Here is a 17,185-nt window from a genome sequence, read left to right as displayed (position 1 = left end):
AAACCGCAGAAGAGCATGAAAGAGCAAGTGTACACTTCCTAAGATTATAAACACTAACTTTTAAAATAGCAAAATTGAGAGGAATAGGTCTACTCATTAATATCAGAAACTAGTCCCTTTGTAACAATGTGAGTTGTGTATATCACATATCTAGAGCAGTGATAATTTAAAACAGGAATTCGAAATAAAAATCTAAATAAAGCACCATTACTCCACTTCTCTCTTGAAAATAATGAAACCATTTTAGTATGCTGAAGACTTGAAACTATTTTAAATAAGGCAAGCTTTTGGATAGCTGTTACGTTGATATTAGTGAGTTCTTCAAAGTATTTTTCAGAGGACCGTTGCAACAAAGTAACTACAGTCTGGTAATGAGGTAGCACTCATATGAGATGGCACTCATATGACAGTAAATTATACAGAATCTCAATGTAGAAGGAAAATGTACAGCAGAAAAAAGTATTTTCACATAGGAGGCTTAAATAAGGTACATGGTCTATTTAAGTCCTTTTAGGAGCTTTTTTGCCTACATACATCCATCTGCATGTAAAAGGGGAGGGCAGTTGAATCCCAAATGAGAAAAAAACCTTCCCTGTACTAAAAACAAGAAAAGATTCATAAATAGGACAGTTGGGAAATACACCAGCCACCAGTCTGCTGCTACTTGGTATGGATGCCAAAATGTTCCTCAGCACTGGGTATCTGCTGCTTCTGCCTCACGTTATTCCCTGCTTCTCAGGCTTCGCTTGCCGCTGAAATGAGGAGCGCCAGCGTTACTTCTGCCTTTGACTCCGTGACGGTACCTCTCTCTTCTGATCCATGCATTTCTGCATTGTGCTATTAACAGTATTCAGTGAACTGTGGGGACTGCTTCAGTGCTCTTTCTACTAATTGCTTTCTTTGTAATTACTAATACAGCAAATGAGAATATGGAGAATGTGTGACAGTCCACCAGTGGCTCCTCTGTTCTTCATTCCCACTGCCATACCCAAGCTTCTTGACCTACCAGTTAAGTCCCTGACATCTTACAAGACCAAAGTAAAGTGCAGCTGAAGAGTTCAGGCTCTCATGTAATATGGGAGACTATTAAGCAGCCAGGACACATTAAGGCCAATAGGGAAGAAAACAAAGCTGAGATATTTTAATACAGGTTGAGGATCCATGCTTAGTGCACAGTCTTGTGAAAGCTGTAAAGCTGGCTGTCCTTAGACAAAACAAAAGCAGACACAGGGCTGTGAATAAAATATGGAAGTTTTTTAAACATGCCCTACTGATTTTTTTTTTCCTTTTGCTGACTGTTCCACATCAGCCTAATGAATGCTTACTATTATAAGTAGTTATTAGTAAATAATCAGTGTATGCTATGATTCCAACCACAATGGTGTGTTGGACACTCTCCCATACTCCTTGCCCTTTCTTACAGTCATCCTGCTGGAATGAAGAAAAACTGCAGTGTCTACTGATGCTGGGGAGCAGCTTGTGTCAGGGTCAGACATATAACTAACTTACTAACTAATATATTAGTCTAGGATTAAATTTACAGTCAGAATATATCCTTTTACCATGTAAAATGTAAAAGCATGCCAGAGGAAGATGTGGGTGTGTATTTTCCAATCCTTTCCAGTACCAGTTGTTATTCCCTATCTTCAAGTTTTAGCAAGCTCAAATGTAATTGAAGGTATTATATGCATAGTATTGTCATTAACTTAGTTGTTAGATCTCTAGATAAGCCCGTAAAGCTTAAAATAATTCGAAATTTTACCCTGCATTGTGGGAGTATTTTTTTTTCTTTTTGATGATCACTGGAAGACTGGTGTCATACATTCATAACCTTGCTTGGTCCTGGTGAATTTTCCCTGTTTTTTCCCTCCGTTGCATATTGATGTATCAATTGTTCTTGTCATAATGCGTGGCGTTCTACTCTGTCATATTCAAACCAGAGTATTCATTATGTAAAACTATATTTTAGAAGTCCTCTACACTGTTATGAAGATTTTTGTGACGTGTGAAAGCAAAAAATAAGAAAACTGAGTGGCAGGGGGCAAGAAATTTCCTCTTTGCAGTTGAAATCTCAGTGCTTAAGTCACTCACAACATTTTCAAACTGTTTCAGAGAAAGAACTCTGTCAGCAAGGCACTGCACCTTATGCTTTGCAGGTCCCTGCTGAGTCAGGGCTCAAATAAGAGACTGTCACCAATCCAAAATGATAGCAGCCACAGTGCTTAAAAACAGAGCTTGCAGCTATCAAAGTTTGTTTCTTTCCCAGCGGTATTGTCTGATATTGTGTTGATTTAGATCCTTTGAGTAGTTTCTTCACAATACTCTCAGTGGGAGGCAAAAGCCAGACATGAGTAGAAGCTGGTAATTACCATGGTCTCTCATTGCCCCAGGCACCCCTATACAAGAGCTTGTATACCAGAGATTAAAAGACCTGGTGAAATTAAAAGGAGAAAATTATAGTGGACAGAAGATATTTTACCTTACATTGTTGCACCACTTCAAGATTAATAGAAGTGGAACGACAGGGAGGGGTTTCTTTCTTTACAACCTGGGTAATGTCTCTACATTAGACAGCTGGGGAGTTAAACAGTTGTTACATCTATCCAGGAGTTATTCGGATTCCCTGATTGTTTGTGGGGGCCTTTCAACAGCACCGGGGGAAACAACAGCACATTAAGCTAAGAATACAGTTGTAAAACAATATAAAGAAGTAAATTGAAGGACTCATTGACAGCTGCAGGATCTGAAGCTACTTTTAACTCATTATTTTTAAGATTACTAGATTTCAAGTTGACAACAAAGCATCCCTTTAAAACTTGAATTCTTGCTTCATTTCTGTAAGAGGGCATCCTACTGCGTGAAACTCAGTTATGTGAGCTAAGGGTACACTGAGCTGCCTGGAAATCACTTAAGACTCTTGTAAATGTCCACTGGTGAAAGCATGAAAGCAGCAATGTTCATATATTACTTTTATTTGCTTTTACAGCCAGCTTAATGAGCTCTGCTTTTACTCCAAGTTCCTGTCATACTGGTTTATAACTTTAGCTGGTGTGATGAGACATCAGCACACTGGTAAATTGCAGGGCCAGTCTCTAGACTAGGTACAATATTTTCAGTCCTGACCAGCTGGAAGACTGCCAGCATATGCACAGATACAAAATATGAAGTTTGTATGATTGCTGTCTGTTTTGCAGGATTCCTGTGCTACTGACACAGAACCATCCATTTTAGAAGGTGGCAAGCAATTTGGTCTTTCAAGGAACAGCCACATTGCAGTTGCATTTGATGACACCAAAGTGAAAAACAGGTATGTTGTTTGTTTCAGCAGTGAGTTTTGATGGAAAAATTTCAAAACAAAATGCCCCTCCTGATTCTCTCAAAGGCATCTCCCAAAAGTATGGACATAATCTGAAAAAGATCACATCCCATGACTAATCAATTTCATTAAGCAAACCTCAAAAAGCATTAAAGCATGAAATCTAGGCAATCAAGTGCCCACCTAAGTAGTTCTCACAGAAACAATTTACCTCTTTGTTTGTAAAGGTTTGGGCACACACAGACCCCAGATTGATTTGTAAAAACCAAACAGAATAATGGAACCAGGTCATGCAACTGACTTCACAGATTGCTTTTTCAGAAGAAAGTTTTTTGTTCAGTAACTTGATAATTTCTTTCAATAAGCAAAACTTCTTTCCCTTTTCCTCCAATAGTTAAGGTCAAGCTTGCACAGTAAACAGGAAAAATCACATTGCCACCCCAAAGTATAACGATACATGCATATAGATGTTGACATGCAAAGGAATTCCATGAACTGTTTATAGAAGTGCAGCTTTTTTCAATGGATTTGTGAAGCTAGACCTTGTTAGTTTTGGTTTTGCTCTGAAGACACATGGTCATTAACAAATGTGCCATGTCACACCACTAAGCAATTTCACTGCTTATAGTTTCCAAATCTGTTTGCCTCATACTTATTTATCCCTATAAAGATGTTGTACCGCATATGCTAATCCTAGAAAACTAGGAATGATCCTGGTCTGATCAGTTTTATGCAGTGATTTTTCACATTTGTATTATCAGCTGATTTCAGGTACTGAATTTGCAGCTCAGCTTGAGCAAGGTTAGTGATGTGTTGCCTTAGCATTAGAGAATCTAAATAATTTCTTCACAGGTTCTTTGCTGTAGAGGAGGTTTTCAACATTACCATTCTGTCCAAAGGGTCAGCAGGTTTGCTCAGACACAGCCTCATTTTCTCTTGGGAGAGATCAGAATAAGTGTTTTATATCCTCATTGTAAACTCTTCTCTCTGCATCTTTAAAAGTTTTGCAACCTGTCTTCAGGCAATACAACTCATTAGAAACTCAGCATTTGCCAGCTGTCACTACAGCTCTCTCCTCTGTGAGCGTTATGTGTGTGGATGATGGGTAATGCTGCTGGAATTTTACAAGTGCTGGGATTTTCTAGCTGCTACAGCTGCAGCTGAGAATTATATCTTGAAATTCTATGCCAAGATTGTAGTTTTGTGTCTGCACAGCAAAGGAACTGATGAATGCTCACATGTCAGGGATCAGATACGTGTGAAATGCAATTTGCATGCAACTGGATTATTTTTCTTGAGCTCTAATGGACAAGTAAAATTGGCCACTAGCTGTATAAAATTTTTTTAGAAAAAAACACAAAAGGGTAAAGCAGGTGAATTTGTCTAGTACCTGCCTCCAAATATATTTTCCTTTTTTACTATTTCCTGTTTGTTTGATTTCTAGGCTTACAATTGAATTTGAAGTCCGAACAACAGCTGATTCTGGCTTGCTGTTTTATATGGCCCGCATCAACCATGCTGATTTTGCTACAGTTCAGATAAAGAACGGTCTGCCTTACTTCAGTTATGATCTGGGGAGTGGAAACACCAGCACAGTGATTTTCAACAAAATAAATGATGGCCAGTGGCACCAGGTACAATAGTCTCTAATTCTAAATTATTCTTCGTAATGGTAAGGGTGAGCTTTGTTTTGCCTTAAGATATTTGCAAAATGTAGTCCACACAAGCCAAACTTTACAACTAGGATTTTCTGGGGAAAAAAAACCATCTAGCAAAATTTGTGTCAGATGCACTGGTACACAGAAATTTATCCTTCAGGAAACACATATTTCTGAACATATTTAAAATATGACCCATATATAGTAAAGAACTGCAGAAAATGTTCCTTCCTGCTTAATAGGGCTCATGTGAGTATCAGCTCACAATGATGGAATACATCATTAAAACCAGTTGTTTCTACATTAATAATGTCATTGTTAAATCAGAGTGCTAAGAACAAAAGGGAAAAAAAAAAGTAACATGTAAGTAAACCTTCCCTGGATTATTAATTCAGTAGGGAATAAATATTATATTCATGGATGTATTTGGCAGCACCTTCTGTGACTTTATGAGAGGGAGCCTTATATGCAATACTTGTGGCATTTGGATGCTAAGAGAAGGAATAATATCACAACCATGAAATTCACTATTTACTGGGTCCAGGAACACAGACACACAGTATATTCATTAGGTGACATGCTGGAAGGCACCATTAAAGAGAGAGAAGAAAAGTACACATGTAACTATGTGTTGAATTTATATACTGTAAGTTACATTGAATTTTGTACAGATATTTAGAAATTCAGTATCCACATCTCATCCCCAAATGAGAAAAAAAAAAATCTAATTGCATTTTCTCTTACACTTTAATTGCCTCATTCCCACTCTGTTCTCCAGGAATTTTATTTTCACGAGATTTTTAGTCATGAACTTTTTGATGATAGCAACTGCTCTACACCAAGGTATTTCATAAAGGGAAAAATGAGGTTGTAGTAATCATTTATCTCTTTCATATAATGCCTGGGAGCACTGGCAGTAGACCAAGGCCCCATTCTGCTACTCCCTCTGTACACACAGAAGAGATACTTTTGTTTCTTTAGGCATTTTCTCTTTATTCTAAGAGAACTAAATGGAGCATATATTTCTTAATGGAAGATTGTGCTCATTGGGCATACAGCTTGACACTCCACAAGAGGGGGACCCCTTTTTGTAGATCCTGTTTCTATAGTGGAGAATGGAGACAAAGTCACAGTTCCCAAAAAGCACAAAAAATTTTTGAGAAGGGGAGGAGGAAAGGCAGGGGTTTTAGGAAAAGGCCATAGTCTTTGTTTCTGGGAAAGCAGGGGCTTCTCCTTAAAATAATCCTTTTAGTGACAGCCTTTTCTCCATTTGGAATGATTTGAATTAAAACATTTCCATCAGGCCGACAGAAGCCACTTGGTGCTGCTGCTATCCTGCTATCTGTTTAGGTCCTCTGTAAGAATGTCTATTCCCAGTTCCTGTCTCACTCATCTAATCTTCCTTCTGCCCAAGGTGTAGTTATCTGTCTCAAATTTGCAGTTGCCTGTAAACACCAGGTTCAGGCCCTCACCTTCACGCCGCCCTTGTCAGTGTTCAGTGATTCCCACTGCATGACAGGTACACTGCCACACTGGAGCAGGAGCAGCCATGTTAAAGAAAAGCCAAAAAATGCTATTTGTCTCTCTTTGCTATTCTGGTGAGCCAACTACTGTGCTGTTTAGAAATCTGCTAGCATGCATGATGCATTTTGCATTTATCCCCCTTTTTATGCAGAACCATAATTATACTGATTTGTATAGATTTAAATATAAACTTTTGGAAAGACATTGGCCTAGAATTTCCTCAGCTCTTCAGCAACTGCACTCCTTCCATGCTATTCACGGTCCATTTGTCTGAACAAAAGCCATAATACCAACAGAACATAGTTGGTATTATATTTACTCTAGCATGAACTATGATCTGAGGCATGTCCAAGCTAGTGGAATCATAAACTCAATATTGTCTGCAAACATGTGCTGCTATAAAGATTTGCGACCGGTGCCATAACATTCAGCATTTATTCTGAAGTACTTATCTATTCTCACTACTTAAAATTGCTGTCTGATTCCAGGAAAAAAAAAAAATACTGTGCCATGCCTGTTATAACAATGAAGCATTTTAAAGGAATCTCAAGTCTTTTCAGTAATTCTAATAAACAATTGTCATGATGCCTCCTGACCCAGATGCAATTAACACACAGTCAGATGTTGGCACAAAACCTCTCTCAGGGGCTTTGTCCATAAATATTATCCACAGTTGCTGCCATGGTACTTCTGTAACCACTCCTGCTACTTTCTCATGTATTGCTGTATCTTTTGGACTATAAGAGTAGTTACGATCTGGAAATGCTTGGTTGTAATTGTATTGCATTTTTGTGTCTTTCTAGATAAAAGTAAGTCGAATCAAGCAAGAAGGAAACCTCATAGTAGATGGTGTTTCTAACAGGACTGTGAGCCCCAAGAAGGCTGATATACTGGATGTTGTAGGAATGCTGTATGTGGGAGGGTTGCCCATTAACTACACAACCAGGAGAATTGGTCCGGTAAGCAAGTTTGTTTAAGTTACCTTACTTGCCTTATGTCTTGATTGGTACCGATGTCTTCCAGTTTTATTTTGTCTTGCTTTTCCCTCAGACTGCTCAAGAATATGGATAAAATGGACTTTAGTGGAGGTACACAACATTCTTTCAGTGGAAAGATCTGACTCAGAATCCAGTTAATGCAAAAAAAAATTTTTTTTTGAAATAGCAGTTATTTACTTTCTTGGAAAAGCAGAAAGTTCCATACACTTGTATCCACTTGGATCACTGCACAGCTAGAGTATAGGTTCCTGCATACCACTTGCCCTTTCTCTTGGCTGTAATTAATCTAGAAGAAAATGCTAATAAACAGTGAAAGGATCTCCTAGAAGGAGCAGCAGAAGCCAAAGTTACCCTGGACAAAGTACCCCATAGTACTGCTGCTTACTGTAATAATCAGTTTTGTGTTGCTATTTCTAAAAGAGAAGAGAGGGTGTTTTGAAAGAAGGCCATGAAAGTTCTGTTGTCCTCTTTCTGTTTCCAAATTAAATGTGTGTATATCAATTTATCACTGTTTTGGTTCAAGTGCCCGGCTTCCATGCTGGCATTGAAGATGACAGAGAGCCCAGGGAAATAAATATCATTTTGGCCTAAATTTTGTAGAGTTAACTAAGAATGCTGTATTCTCTCACCCAGACCATTTACTGCATCTGTCTGCACAACTCCATGCTAGTCATCTCACCAATGCACTTCCAACCTCCAAGATAACACCAGTATCAGAATGGGAGGCAAACATCTTCCATGCTTTCTTTTGCTCTCTGTGCAGAGGGTTCTTTCAAAGCAGAACCCAGAGCATGAGTGAATTTAATTACAGCAAACAACGAATTTGGCGTCTAGCACAGCACAGTTCAGACACACAAAAAATGGAATGTCAGTAGGAGCTATGTCTGGGTTCATCCTGGGTAGATACAGAGAATCCATAAAGAGGAGGCAAAGCACAAATCTGGTAAAGAAACAAAACAGACTCCCAAAGAAGCTGCACACGAGTAAATACCATTGTACCAAGATGTTTATGGAATGGAAAATACCAGTCTGTAGACAAGCAAGAGTCCCTTCTTTGGGTGGAGGAAATAAATACAGAAAAGGAATTCCTAGACCTTGCTGAAGTTCCTGTATTGACTGATGGATGGGGAATGAAGGGGATGAGTAACCACTCTACATCTGAGAGTTGTATTCCATAAAGAAAACAGACCTGTAACATCATGTTTCTTAGTAAATAATAGATTGTGCAGAAAGCCCAAACTGAGGCAAATCTACTGCTCTTTTGGATTCACCAAACCAAATCTGAGGCACTGAAAACCAAAAGCAATACTCAACTACCCACAGCATATAATTCCTAGTAGTATCAAATTATGCTGTTTTAAATATATCTGCAATTTACAAATATTAATCTAAGGAGAAAGATAACACAAAGTCTTTACCTACTGCTATTTGTCAGAGGTAATGGAGGGGACCCGTGCAGATAAATGGCTCAGTCTGGCAATAACAGTCGTGTCAGGTCCTGACAGTCTTATGTGCTTTGGGATTTAAATGAAGCTGTGGCTTCAAATGTCATGTAAAAAGCAGTGCTTGCCTTCCAGTCATGCTCAGTAAAATACACCACGATGTGTGAGACAGTGCTGTGTTGCAGCTTCATGTAGAGGCTCTGAAGCAAACCAAGTTGAAAGGATGTGTTAGGGCTTTCTTCTAAACACACATTAGCCTTTTTAGACAGTAATCCATTATGTAACCATAGGTGGGTTGGCTTCCTTTTCAGTGTAGAAGACTGATACACACTTGTTTAGCTTCAGCAAATGTCACATTTTAAGCACTTAAAGCTCTGCTTTGAGCAAAAGAGGTCATATTACCTGTTACCATGCTAGAGTATAACGAGATCTGCTTTTCCATAGGGAAGAGAAAAATGTCAAGTTAGAGAGTGTTATTGAATTGTCTACGAATCTTGCATTTCTGTGATTTATTCTTGCAGTGAAGATTTGTTTTATTTTCTGGCATTTCTCTTTTTTGATAACAAAACTTGTTGATCTGGAGATGACTTTTACTTAGAAATTACAAAAAGGTCTATTTTTGAAGAATCTGAGAGAAAGCATTGTTCAGCTCAGAACTGAATTTATTCACTGATATTGCTCAAATTTTCGTGAAAATATTGTAAGGTATATTAGCTGTAATAAGCTATGTAATTTCACAGTACATACAGCTTTGATTTATGAGAAAATAACTTCTTGGAAATTCTTTCTAATTACAAGTCAGAATATTGTTAGACAAGGTAGTGTGCAGAGTCAAGAGTTCTCTCTGCAGGTGTGCCTTTATCCTTTTTGTATTTGTACATATTTCTAGGCTGAATTTTTTGCACTGATGTTTATTTTCCTCCTTTCTAGTGCACTGCTTATGAATATATCTTCTTTTTCTTCCTCAAACTACATGTTCTATCATTTTCCTCACTCCCACTGGTATCAGGGATAGGTTTTCCTTAACTCTTTCAGTCAAAGATCAAAGCCTCTGTCTGAATCTGAGAACCAAAATGCAGCTTCTGCAGACCTTGGAGGGAGAAAGGGAGGGAGAGCTCTGGAGGAGAAGCCAGTGGCTTTCAGAAGTCCCACTGGGATGCCCTAGCCACACCCAGAGGAACCCCTGCCCCAGGCAGGATCATGGGTACTCAAACCACCGTTCTGAGTGTGCCCAGACCAGCCACTGGGGGTTACAGTTGTGTATGCCCACTGCAGAAGCCAAACTGGAGCTACTACCCTGCACAGGAGCCTCCATAGACCTGGGCACATTCCCTGCCTCCACCTGCCTCTCTGGCTACCTGAGTGGCCCTGATCACTGCCACAGTCATAAGATATGTGCAGCCAACAACCTTCACACAGGGGCTTTGTTCATTGGGGTAGAGATGTTACCTGCATTACCTCTGTCTTACCATGCAACATTAGGCCCACAGTAAAGTGATTAAAGGAACAAAAAAAAAACCCCACCTAGTAAAATTACCAGCAGCCCAGAGAACTATAGCTGCTATCTTCATCTACTTGCAAACCCCATAACCTAGTCAATTAAAAAGGCAAAGTATAGGCCATTAAATTCCTGCATTGCTGATGTAATTTGCTATGTTTCATTATGCGGTGTATTATTTTATGTCCTCTCCATTAAGCCAAATAGATGTGACTCAGATCACATCCCTGAAAAGTAATGTAATTCATCCTCAGTATGACCAAGAGTAGATTCCAATTACAATCAGATATTAAGGATTAGCTATGTAAAATTTAGGTTTTATTCAGCTCCATAAGTCCAGCAGAGAAGCAGAGAAAATGTACTCGTTGATTGCATACTTCAGGCTTGCTTCCCATAGCTTTACATTTTGTTTGAAATATTGACTGCAGATCCTCCATAGCATTGATGGCTGCATCAGGAATTTTAAAATGACAGAATCACCTGTTGACCTGGATAATCCAACTTCCAGCTTCAGCGTTGGAAAATGCTTTGTCACTGCACAGAAGGGAACTTACTTTGATGGAACAGGCTTTGCCAAAACAGGTAATGAACAACAATTCTGGTGATAGTCAAAAGAGAGAGAAAGAGGAGATTCTGCTTTCAAAAACTCCCACTGTTACTTAACTGCTGTTGGCTGGAGGCAAGGTGAGACCAAAACGTGAAACTCTTGCTGTTATCTCACCTAAGGAGACGCTATATGATGTCTTAGCAAGGTCTTGCACTAAGCACAATTGCCGTAAAAGTTATTTACATGGTTTCACATGAAATGGAGTGCATTAACAATGCTTAGTTACTTTGCCATACTCTCAGCACAATTTATGTGATGATTGTTAGGAATAATGTCTTAGATGCTTATCTTCATTTTATTGTGCTTCCCGTTTTCTCTCCAAGTCGGTGCATACAGAGTGGGAACAGACCTGCTCGTGGAATTTGAATTCCGTACAACACGAATGAACGGTGTTCTCCTAGGAGTCAGCAGCCAGAAAATGGATGGGCTTGGCATCGAATTAGTAGGTGGAAAAGTGAGTAGCAAAGCAGTTTTGTCTCTTCATAACGACTGTTTTAGACAGCACAGGTAGTTTAAATGCAAGGTTACTACCCCAATCTCAAGGTGTCTCCAACAATACCAGGGCTCTCGAAGGAGAGCAACACTTCCAACTTCCCATACATCTAGAGGCTCTTACACTTTTAGAAGATACTTTAAAAGATTCTGTAACACCTGAGTCTCCTAAAAGTGCAACATCAGGTCTTAAATGAGTGACCATATAAGAAGTTTGAGGAAAGGCTTTGTCATTAATAATACTAATTTCTCTTGTGGATATCTTTTACATCACAGTCTGGAAAACCAGTCATTATTCTGTCACTATAAAGATTTTGGAGGGGTGTAAAACACCCTAAAACTAAGACCAAAAAAAAAGGGAAAATGACAACTTAGAGAGCAATTTTGCATATTTCCTCTTGTGTTTAGCTCAGCGATACAACCCAGATCCCAGAGGGACAGCAATCCACATGGAGTCTGGTACTAACTTAAAGCTTTGGTGTGTACAGTCAAACCATGTTGACTTCAAACAAAAGAAACAAACAAACAAAAAGAACTGGACTGTTTTGAAAACCGGCTGATGTCTATGCCATGCTTTTCAGGTGATGTTTCACGTTGACAATGGTGCAGGCCGATTCTCTGCTGTCTATGAGCCTGACACAGCAGGCAGCCTGTGTGATGGACAGTGGCACAAGGTTCTTGCAAACAAGATCAAACACCGGTTGGAGCTGACTGTGGATGGCAGACAGGTGGAGACTGACAGCCCAAACAGGGCCTCGACCTCGGCAGACACAAACGACCCTCTCTTTGTCGGAGGTTATCCTGGTGAGTGTGCAACACATAAATTATGCTTTACTTATGCTCCAATAACGCTGCCTTGGTAATGGCATAAATGTAATTAGGACTAGTATGCTAAAGATGATGGATAAGACAGGCCAATTTTGTATCAGTTGGTGTGGATGCTCATTTCTGCATTCAGCTGCATTTCAGAACAAGAAGTTCTGCAACAAGAGACTCTTACAGATACCCCTGCCCCATTTCAAATGTAGTCACTGTCACAGGGGATCAGACAGACTTTCTGCCTTCTGCTGCTCACACACACAGAGCCTCCCTCTTAAAACTTTCTGTTTAGTAACAGCATAATAGTCATGTTGCAGTAGTAACAGCATTTGGCATATTTAAATTTAACTTAAGAACAGCAAATTTTAACCAAAGAATGTATATATGCCCTTGAGGGGGCAGGACACTGTGTGTAAATCAGCCTGTAAAACCTGAGGAACGGAGGAATAAGAACAGCTTGCACAGAGAGGTAAGAAGACACCACCTCTTTCTAATTAATGCCTTTGCTTGTGGTCTGCTGGGTTTTAAAGGAAAAAAAACCATAATCTCAATTTGATAATCAATATTCTGGAAGCCCTCAAGAGAACTTGCTTTATGCAGAGGTAATTGAACAGTATCAAGAATTGGGCTGAGCTCTGTAGCAAGCTTCATCTTCCACTAAGCTGATAATGAATGCTAGTTTTCATCTCTTCTTAGACAGTCAATAAATTTTCTAACAGCAGTTTACTTTCTGAAAATACAGTTAATATGTTTGCAAAGTACCAATTTTGTTGCATTTATAATAAATTTTCCCTCTAGCTTTCAAACCAAAAAGCGAAGTATGTTTGCAGTATGTGTCTGCTCTAGTGTGTACTGAGGTCAATGGCAAGACACCTCTGAGTTAGTTAATTCCTAAATTATTTTCTGGAAGTTGCTTTTTCCCCCATTCTAATGTGTGATACAGTGCATCTAAAAAGCCTTCTCTCTCAAGCTTTGGAACATTTAAAAAATTGTCTTTGGTACTGAGATATGGGAGTTGTACATTAGTCACAATGACTACCAATAAAGACCAACAACTTTGTGCCAGAAGGAAAACAGCTTTGTGGCAGCCTTTTTATAACAAAACAAGATTCTAGCATGGGAGCCAGCACTGAAGAAACACTGCAGATGGAGTTATTATCTCGTTCTGGACTGGGTGTCAAGAGGAGAGACACAAATTGCAGTAACACTGCAATCTGTACAAAACAAGCCTACACTTACATCATGTTGAAGGGACATTTGTGAGTTCAGCCACATGGCAAGTTAAGAAACTATTTAATAAACCTACTGCACGTGTAAACACTTCAGTCTTCTTTTGCTGGTACTCTGCTCATCCAGGATTTGTTTCAATATTCCCAATACCTAGACAGCTGCATCACACATTTTAACCACAGTATCAGGGATTTTTTTAAAATTAGTAAGTATTTGTATTTTCCAGTGCTCTTGAAGCTTCTCCTGGCTGCATAAACAGTTGTAAACCAGTTAGAATTAGCTGATAGAGAATTTTCTGCATAGATAAAATTTTCACCACCGTAGTGTGGATGAGAATGTAGATTCCTGGGTACCCATAAAAGCTAGCATTCATCTCCTGGTATCACTCTTCCCTGTGCAAGAAGAGACAGATGGATTCAGCCATCTTATCCTCTGTGAAACACAATAATGCTATGGCCGGACAGTCTCTACAAGTGTAAAGTTACTTCTGCAACTCCTACTTTATTAATCACATAGATTTGTATCAAAGTGCACGCCTGTAGCCACTCTTTCACTTGGAAGAACACTGAGAAACAATCCATGAATTTCAAGCAGTTGAGAGAAATATTTCCAGCTTCCAACTCAAACCACCCTCACTTCCATCCCCTCCTTCATTAGTGAAAGAGATATACTCCAACCCCTGGCTTTACTATCAGCAAGGAAAAAAAAGAATACTTGAAAACTGTCAAAACCAGTCTGTAAATGACATCTGAAATCCATCCTGAGGAACTGGCTTTCTTGTGATGTTAGGACTGAGAATTGAATCAATTTTGGCCTTTTTTTCCCTCTGTTATTCTGTGGATAAATAGCTCGAGAAGTTAAATATCTGCAGAGCAGCATGTGTGTATTGTATACCATTTGTAGGTAGCAAGCTGCATACGTGGGTTACAATGGCAGCTTATATGTGATCGGATTCTGCCACTGTCATAGTAGGATAGAAAAAGAAAAGAGGTCTGGATTGTTATCTGACATAAGCATTCTTGACATTTACTCAGTGTTTGTAATTTTTTAATAATAAATATATACAGCAAATAAAGTATTCATATGTTGCTGGGGACATCTGTCCTCATGCAGGACTGTCAAAGAACAAAATTAAGTATCAACTCAAACTAAAGTAATTATTTTTTAATTTTTTTCCCTCCTTCAGATGGTGTGATCCAGTTTGGGCTGACGACTAATATCCGTTTTAAAGGATGTATTCGATTTCTGAAGCTCACCAAGGGTACTGCAAAACCTCAAGAGATTAACTTTAGCAAAGCTTTGGAGCTGAAGGGTGTCCAGCCACTGTCATGCCCTGAAGACTGACTGTCATTCAGCCAGTATGGGTCTGTTTATATAAGCACCTCAGATTAAAAAAAAAAAAAAATCTATATCTACATTGCATTCATAATAAAATGGTTTTTGTGCAAGTATTTGAGTAGTGTTTGTGGTATATTCCAATGGCTATTTCAATGTACCTCCCAGGAATGCATGCACTAATCCCTTCCCCCCATTCCCTTCCCCCTCCCCTAAGGGAGTGGAACAGTAATTTTTATCTATCTCTTTCTTTATGGCTTGATATGGAAGTGTTTCATCATTCTTGTGATGAGTGAGACCACGTGGTATGCAGGTTGTTCCTTTTCTATGGAACACAGAATCACAAAATATCTCAAGTTGAAAGGGAACCATAAGGATCATTAAGTCCAACTCTTTGAAGTGATCCCTAAATGCTTTTGGTGACGTAGATCTCTAAACTTGTATTCCTTCACAATTCTAAATGCAACGCACTTGTGTTCATAACTTTATCCTTCATTAGCATATTAACTTGCTTCAAAAATTATGCTTTGGTCACACCCAAGAGCTTTTAGAAAACTTTTCTGATCATGGTCTTTCCCATGAAGTTTCACTGAGAAATTAAACATTTTATATGGTCTGTATGGCTGCTGGGGAACCAAGTGCAGAAAGGAAAATGTTGGTATTTAGTTTATTTATTTGGGATTACTGATGAAAATACGTTGCACCTAAAATCCCTGCTATATCACTTGAACAGCACTGAATTTTAACAGATTACGTTGTTTGGCATTGGGACATTGAGTCTCTAATGGAGGGAGTAGAACTGGTTCTATTACTTACCTCAAAATACAGTTTTAAATGATCCTTAATAAATAAAGTTTGACATTGCTGCTCTCTCCCACATGATGTTGAAGTTACACATAGCAAAAATCACAAACCAGGTTTCCAAAGGAAGATGAAATCTTGACACTTGGAGCAGAATAGAGGTGAAGCAGGAGCATCCCAGATTATTAGCGCAATACCTACTACTGATCTCTGCTGTTACCTATTAATGAAATTCTTACCATAAAAGCATCTTCCAAAGTTCAGCTCTACTGCTTCTGCTTGATGTTGTCAGTTTGTGAGGAATACTGAATGCAGACGCCACCCCAAATCTTCCTTAAATAAAATTTATAGTGCTATGTGGATAGCAGTTTATATATAGATGGAGAGAGGAAAGTTGCTTCCTAGGTTTTCATTAAATGTCAAATCCTAGAGGTTTTCCTCGTGCTTTGTATGTTTTAGAGGACTATGAAATCATCACTGAAGTGTGGATTATGTTTTCTGTGGATTGTTTCAAGTTGTTAAACTGTGGTTTTGCAAAGGTTGTGATCAGACATGCAGAACAGCTGCTGTATGAGCATAAAAAAACCTACCTACGCAAAAGAAAAAATACAACAGAAAAACCCCTGGCAGTAAGGTAGCACAACCGTGCAATTAAATGAAAAAGGTTTCTTAAATTATTTTGTTCTGCCCACAAGGAGTCTTGAATACACATTTTCAGAATTTCTGCCATTACTAAAAGAAAGGCAGCTGCAAAATTTGTGCATAGGCTAGCTGCAAAATTTGTGCTTGCCAGCCAGCACTCCTGCAGGAGTGCTTTGTATTTTACAAAAGGCCTTTTTGGCATACAATGTTTCTTTAAACTGCCATGGGAGAAAAAAAAAAAAAACCTTTACACTGGGAAAGTGCATTAAAGAGATGGTAATAAATATGTATGCTGGCACTCTAACGGTTTGGGGAGTCTACATCAATCAGATACACCTGAAGAAAAACATCTAACTCCTGTGAAGTCTTGAAGTAATTGCCTTCAGCAAGTATTCTAGTTTTAGTTGCAACTGGCCCTTAATGTTAAGAAACAGTTAATGGCTGCACAGTGTTACCCATGTTCAATGTGCTAAGAATTAGTAAAGCAGCATTTGTCTCTGAAAAAGCCTAATTATTGGACATGTACTGTTTTTAACTTCGACATGGTGGCGCTTCTAACAAGCACACTGTAAAATATTCATGTGTTTCTGTGTTATTCTTTATGCCTCATGTATTTACCTATTCTCATGCCTATAAAATTTCAGGGTAGTGTGAGCAGCTCAAGAAAAGCAGACCATAACACTTCAAATACAGTTGAGTATTTCCAAAAGTCTTAAAAAATATAAACAAATGAAGCCCCAAGACAATGTTATTGTTATGAACTTCTCACAACACCCAACAGCCAATTGTTGGCCCACTACACTACCTAGGCATATTTCCTAGC

At 38.8% G+C, this 17,185-nt stretch overlaps 1 protein-coding gene across 5 annotated transcripts in view; it reads left to right on the top strand.

Moving 5' to 3' along the window:
* Positions 1-15,130, top strand: part of LAMA2 (laminin subunit alpha 2) — a 343,741-nt gene extending 328,611 nt beyond the window's left edge. For 2 of the 5 annotated variants that reach the window (XM_069010799.1, XM_069010798.1), the window contains 7 exons: positions 3,195-3,307; positions 4,761-4,950; positions 7,302-7,457; positions 10,865-11,018; positions 11,367-11,497; positions 12,117-12,339; positions 14,771-15,130. In XM_069010799.1, the coding sequence (XP_068866900.1) occupies positions 3,195-3,307; positions 4,761-4,950; positions 7,302-7,457; positions 10,865-11,018; positions 11,367-11,497; positions 12,117-12,339; positions 14,771-14,928 (1,125 nt within the window). In that variant the 3' untranslated portion in view covers positions 14,929-15,130. The remainder of the gene's footprint in view (positions 1-3,194; positions 3,308-4,760; positions 4,951-7,301; positions 7,458-10,864; positions 11,019-11,366; positions 11,498-12,116; positions 12,340-14,770) is intronic. The other 3 variants (XM_069010803.1, XM_069010801.1, XM_069010800.1) reach the window with 2 other exon arrangements.
* The last annotated feature ends 2,055 nt before the right edge of the window (positions 15,131-17,185 follow it).

This window comes from Aphelocoma coerulescens, chromosome 3 (genome assembly GCF_041296385.1).
Source record: "Aphelocoma coerulescens isolate FSJ_1873_10779 chromosome 3, UR_Acoe_1.0, whole genome shotgun sequence".
Taxonomy (NCBI): Eukaryota; Metazoa; Chordata; class Aves; order Passeriformes; family Corvidae; genus Aphelocoma; species Aphelocoma coerulescens.
The sequence above is the reverse complement of the archived record's forward strand: the minus strand, read 5'-3'. Positions and strand labels throughout refer to the sequence as shown.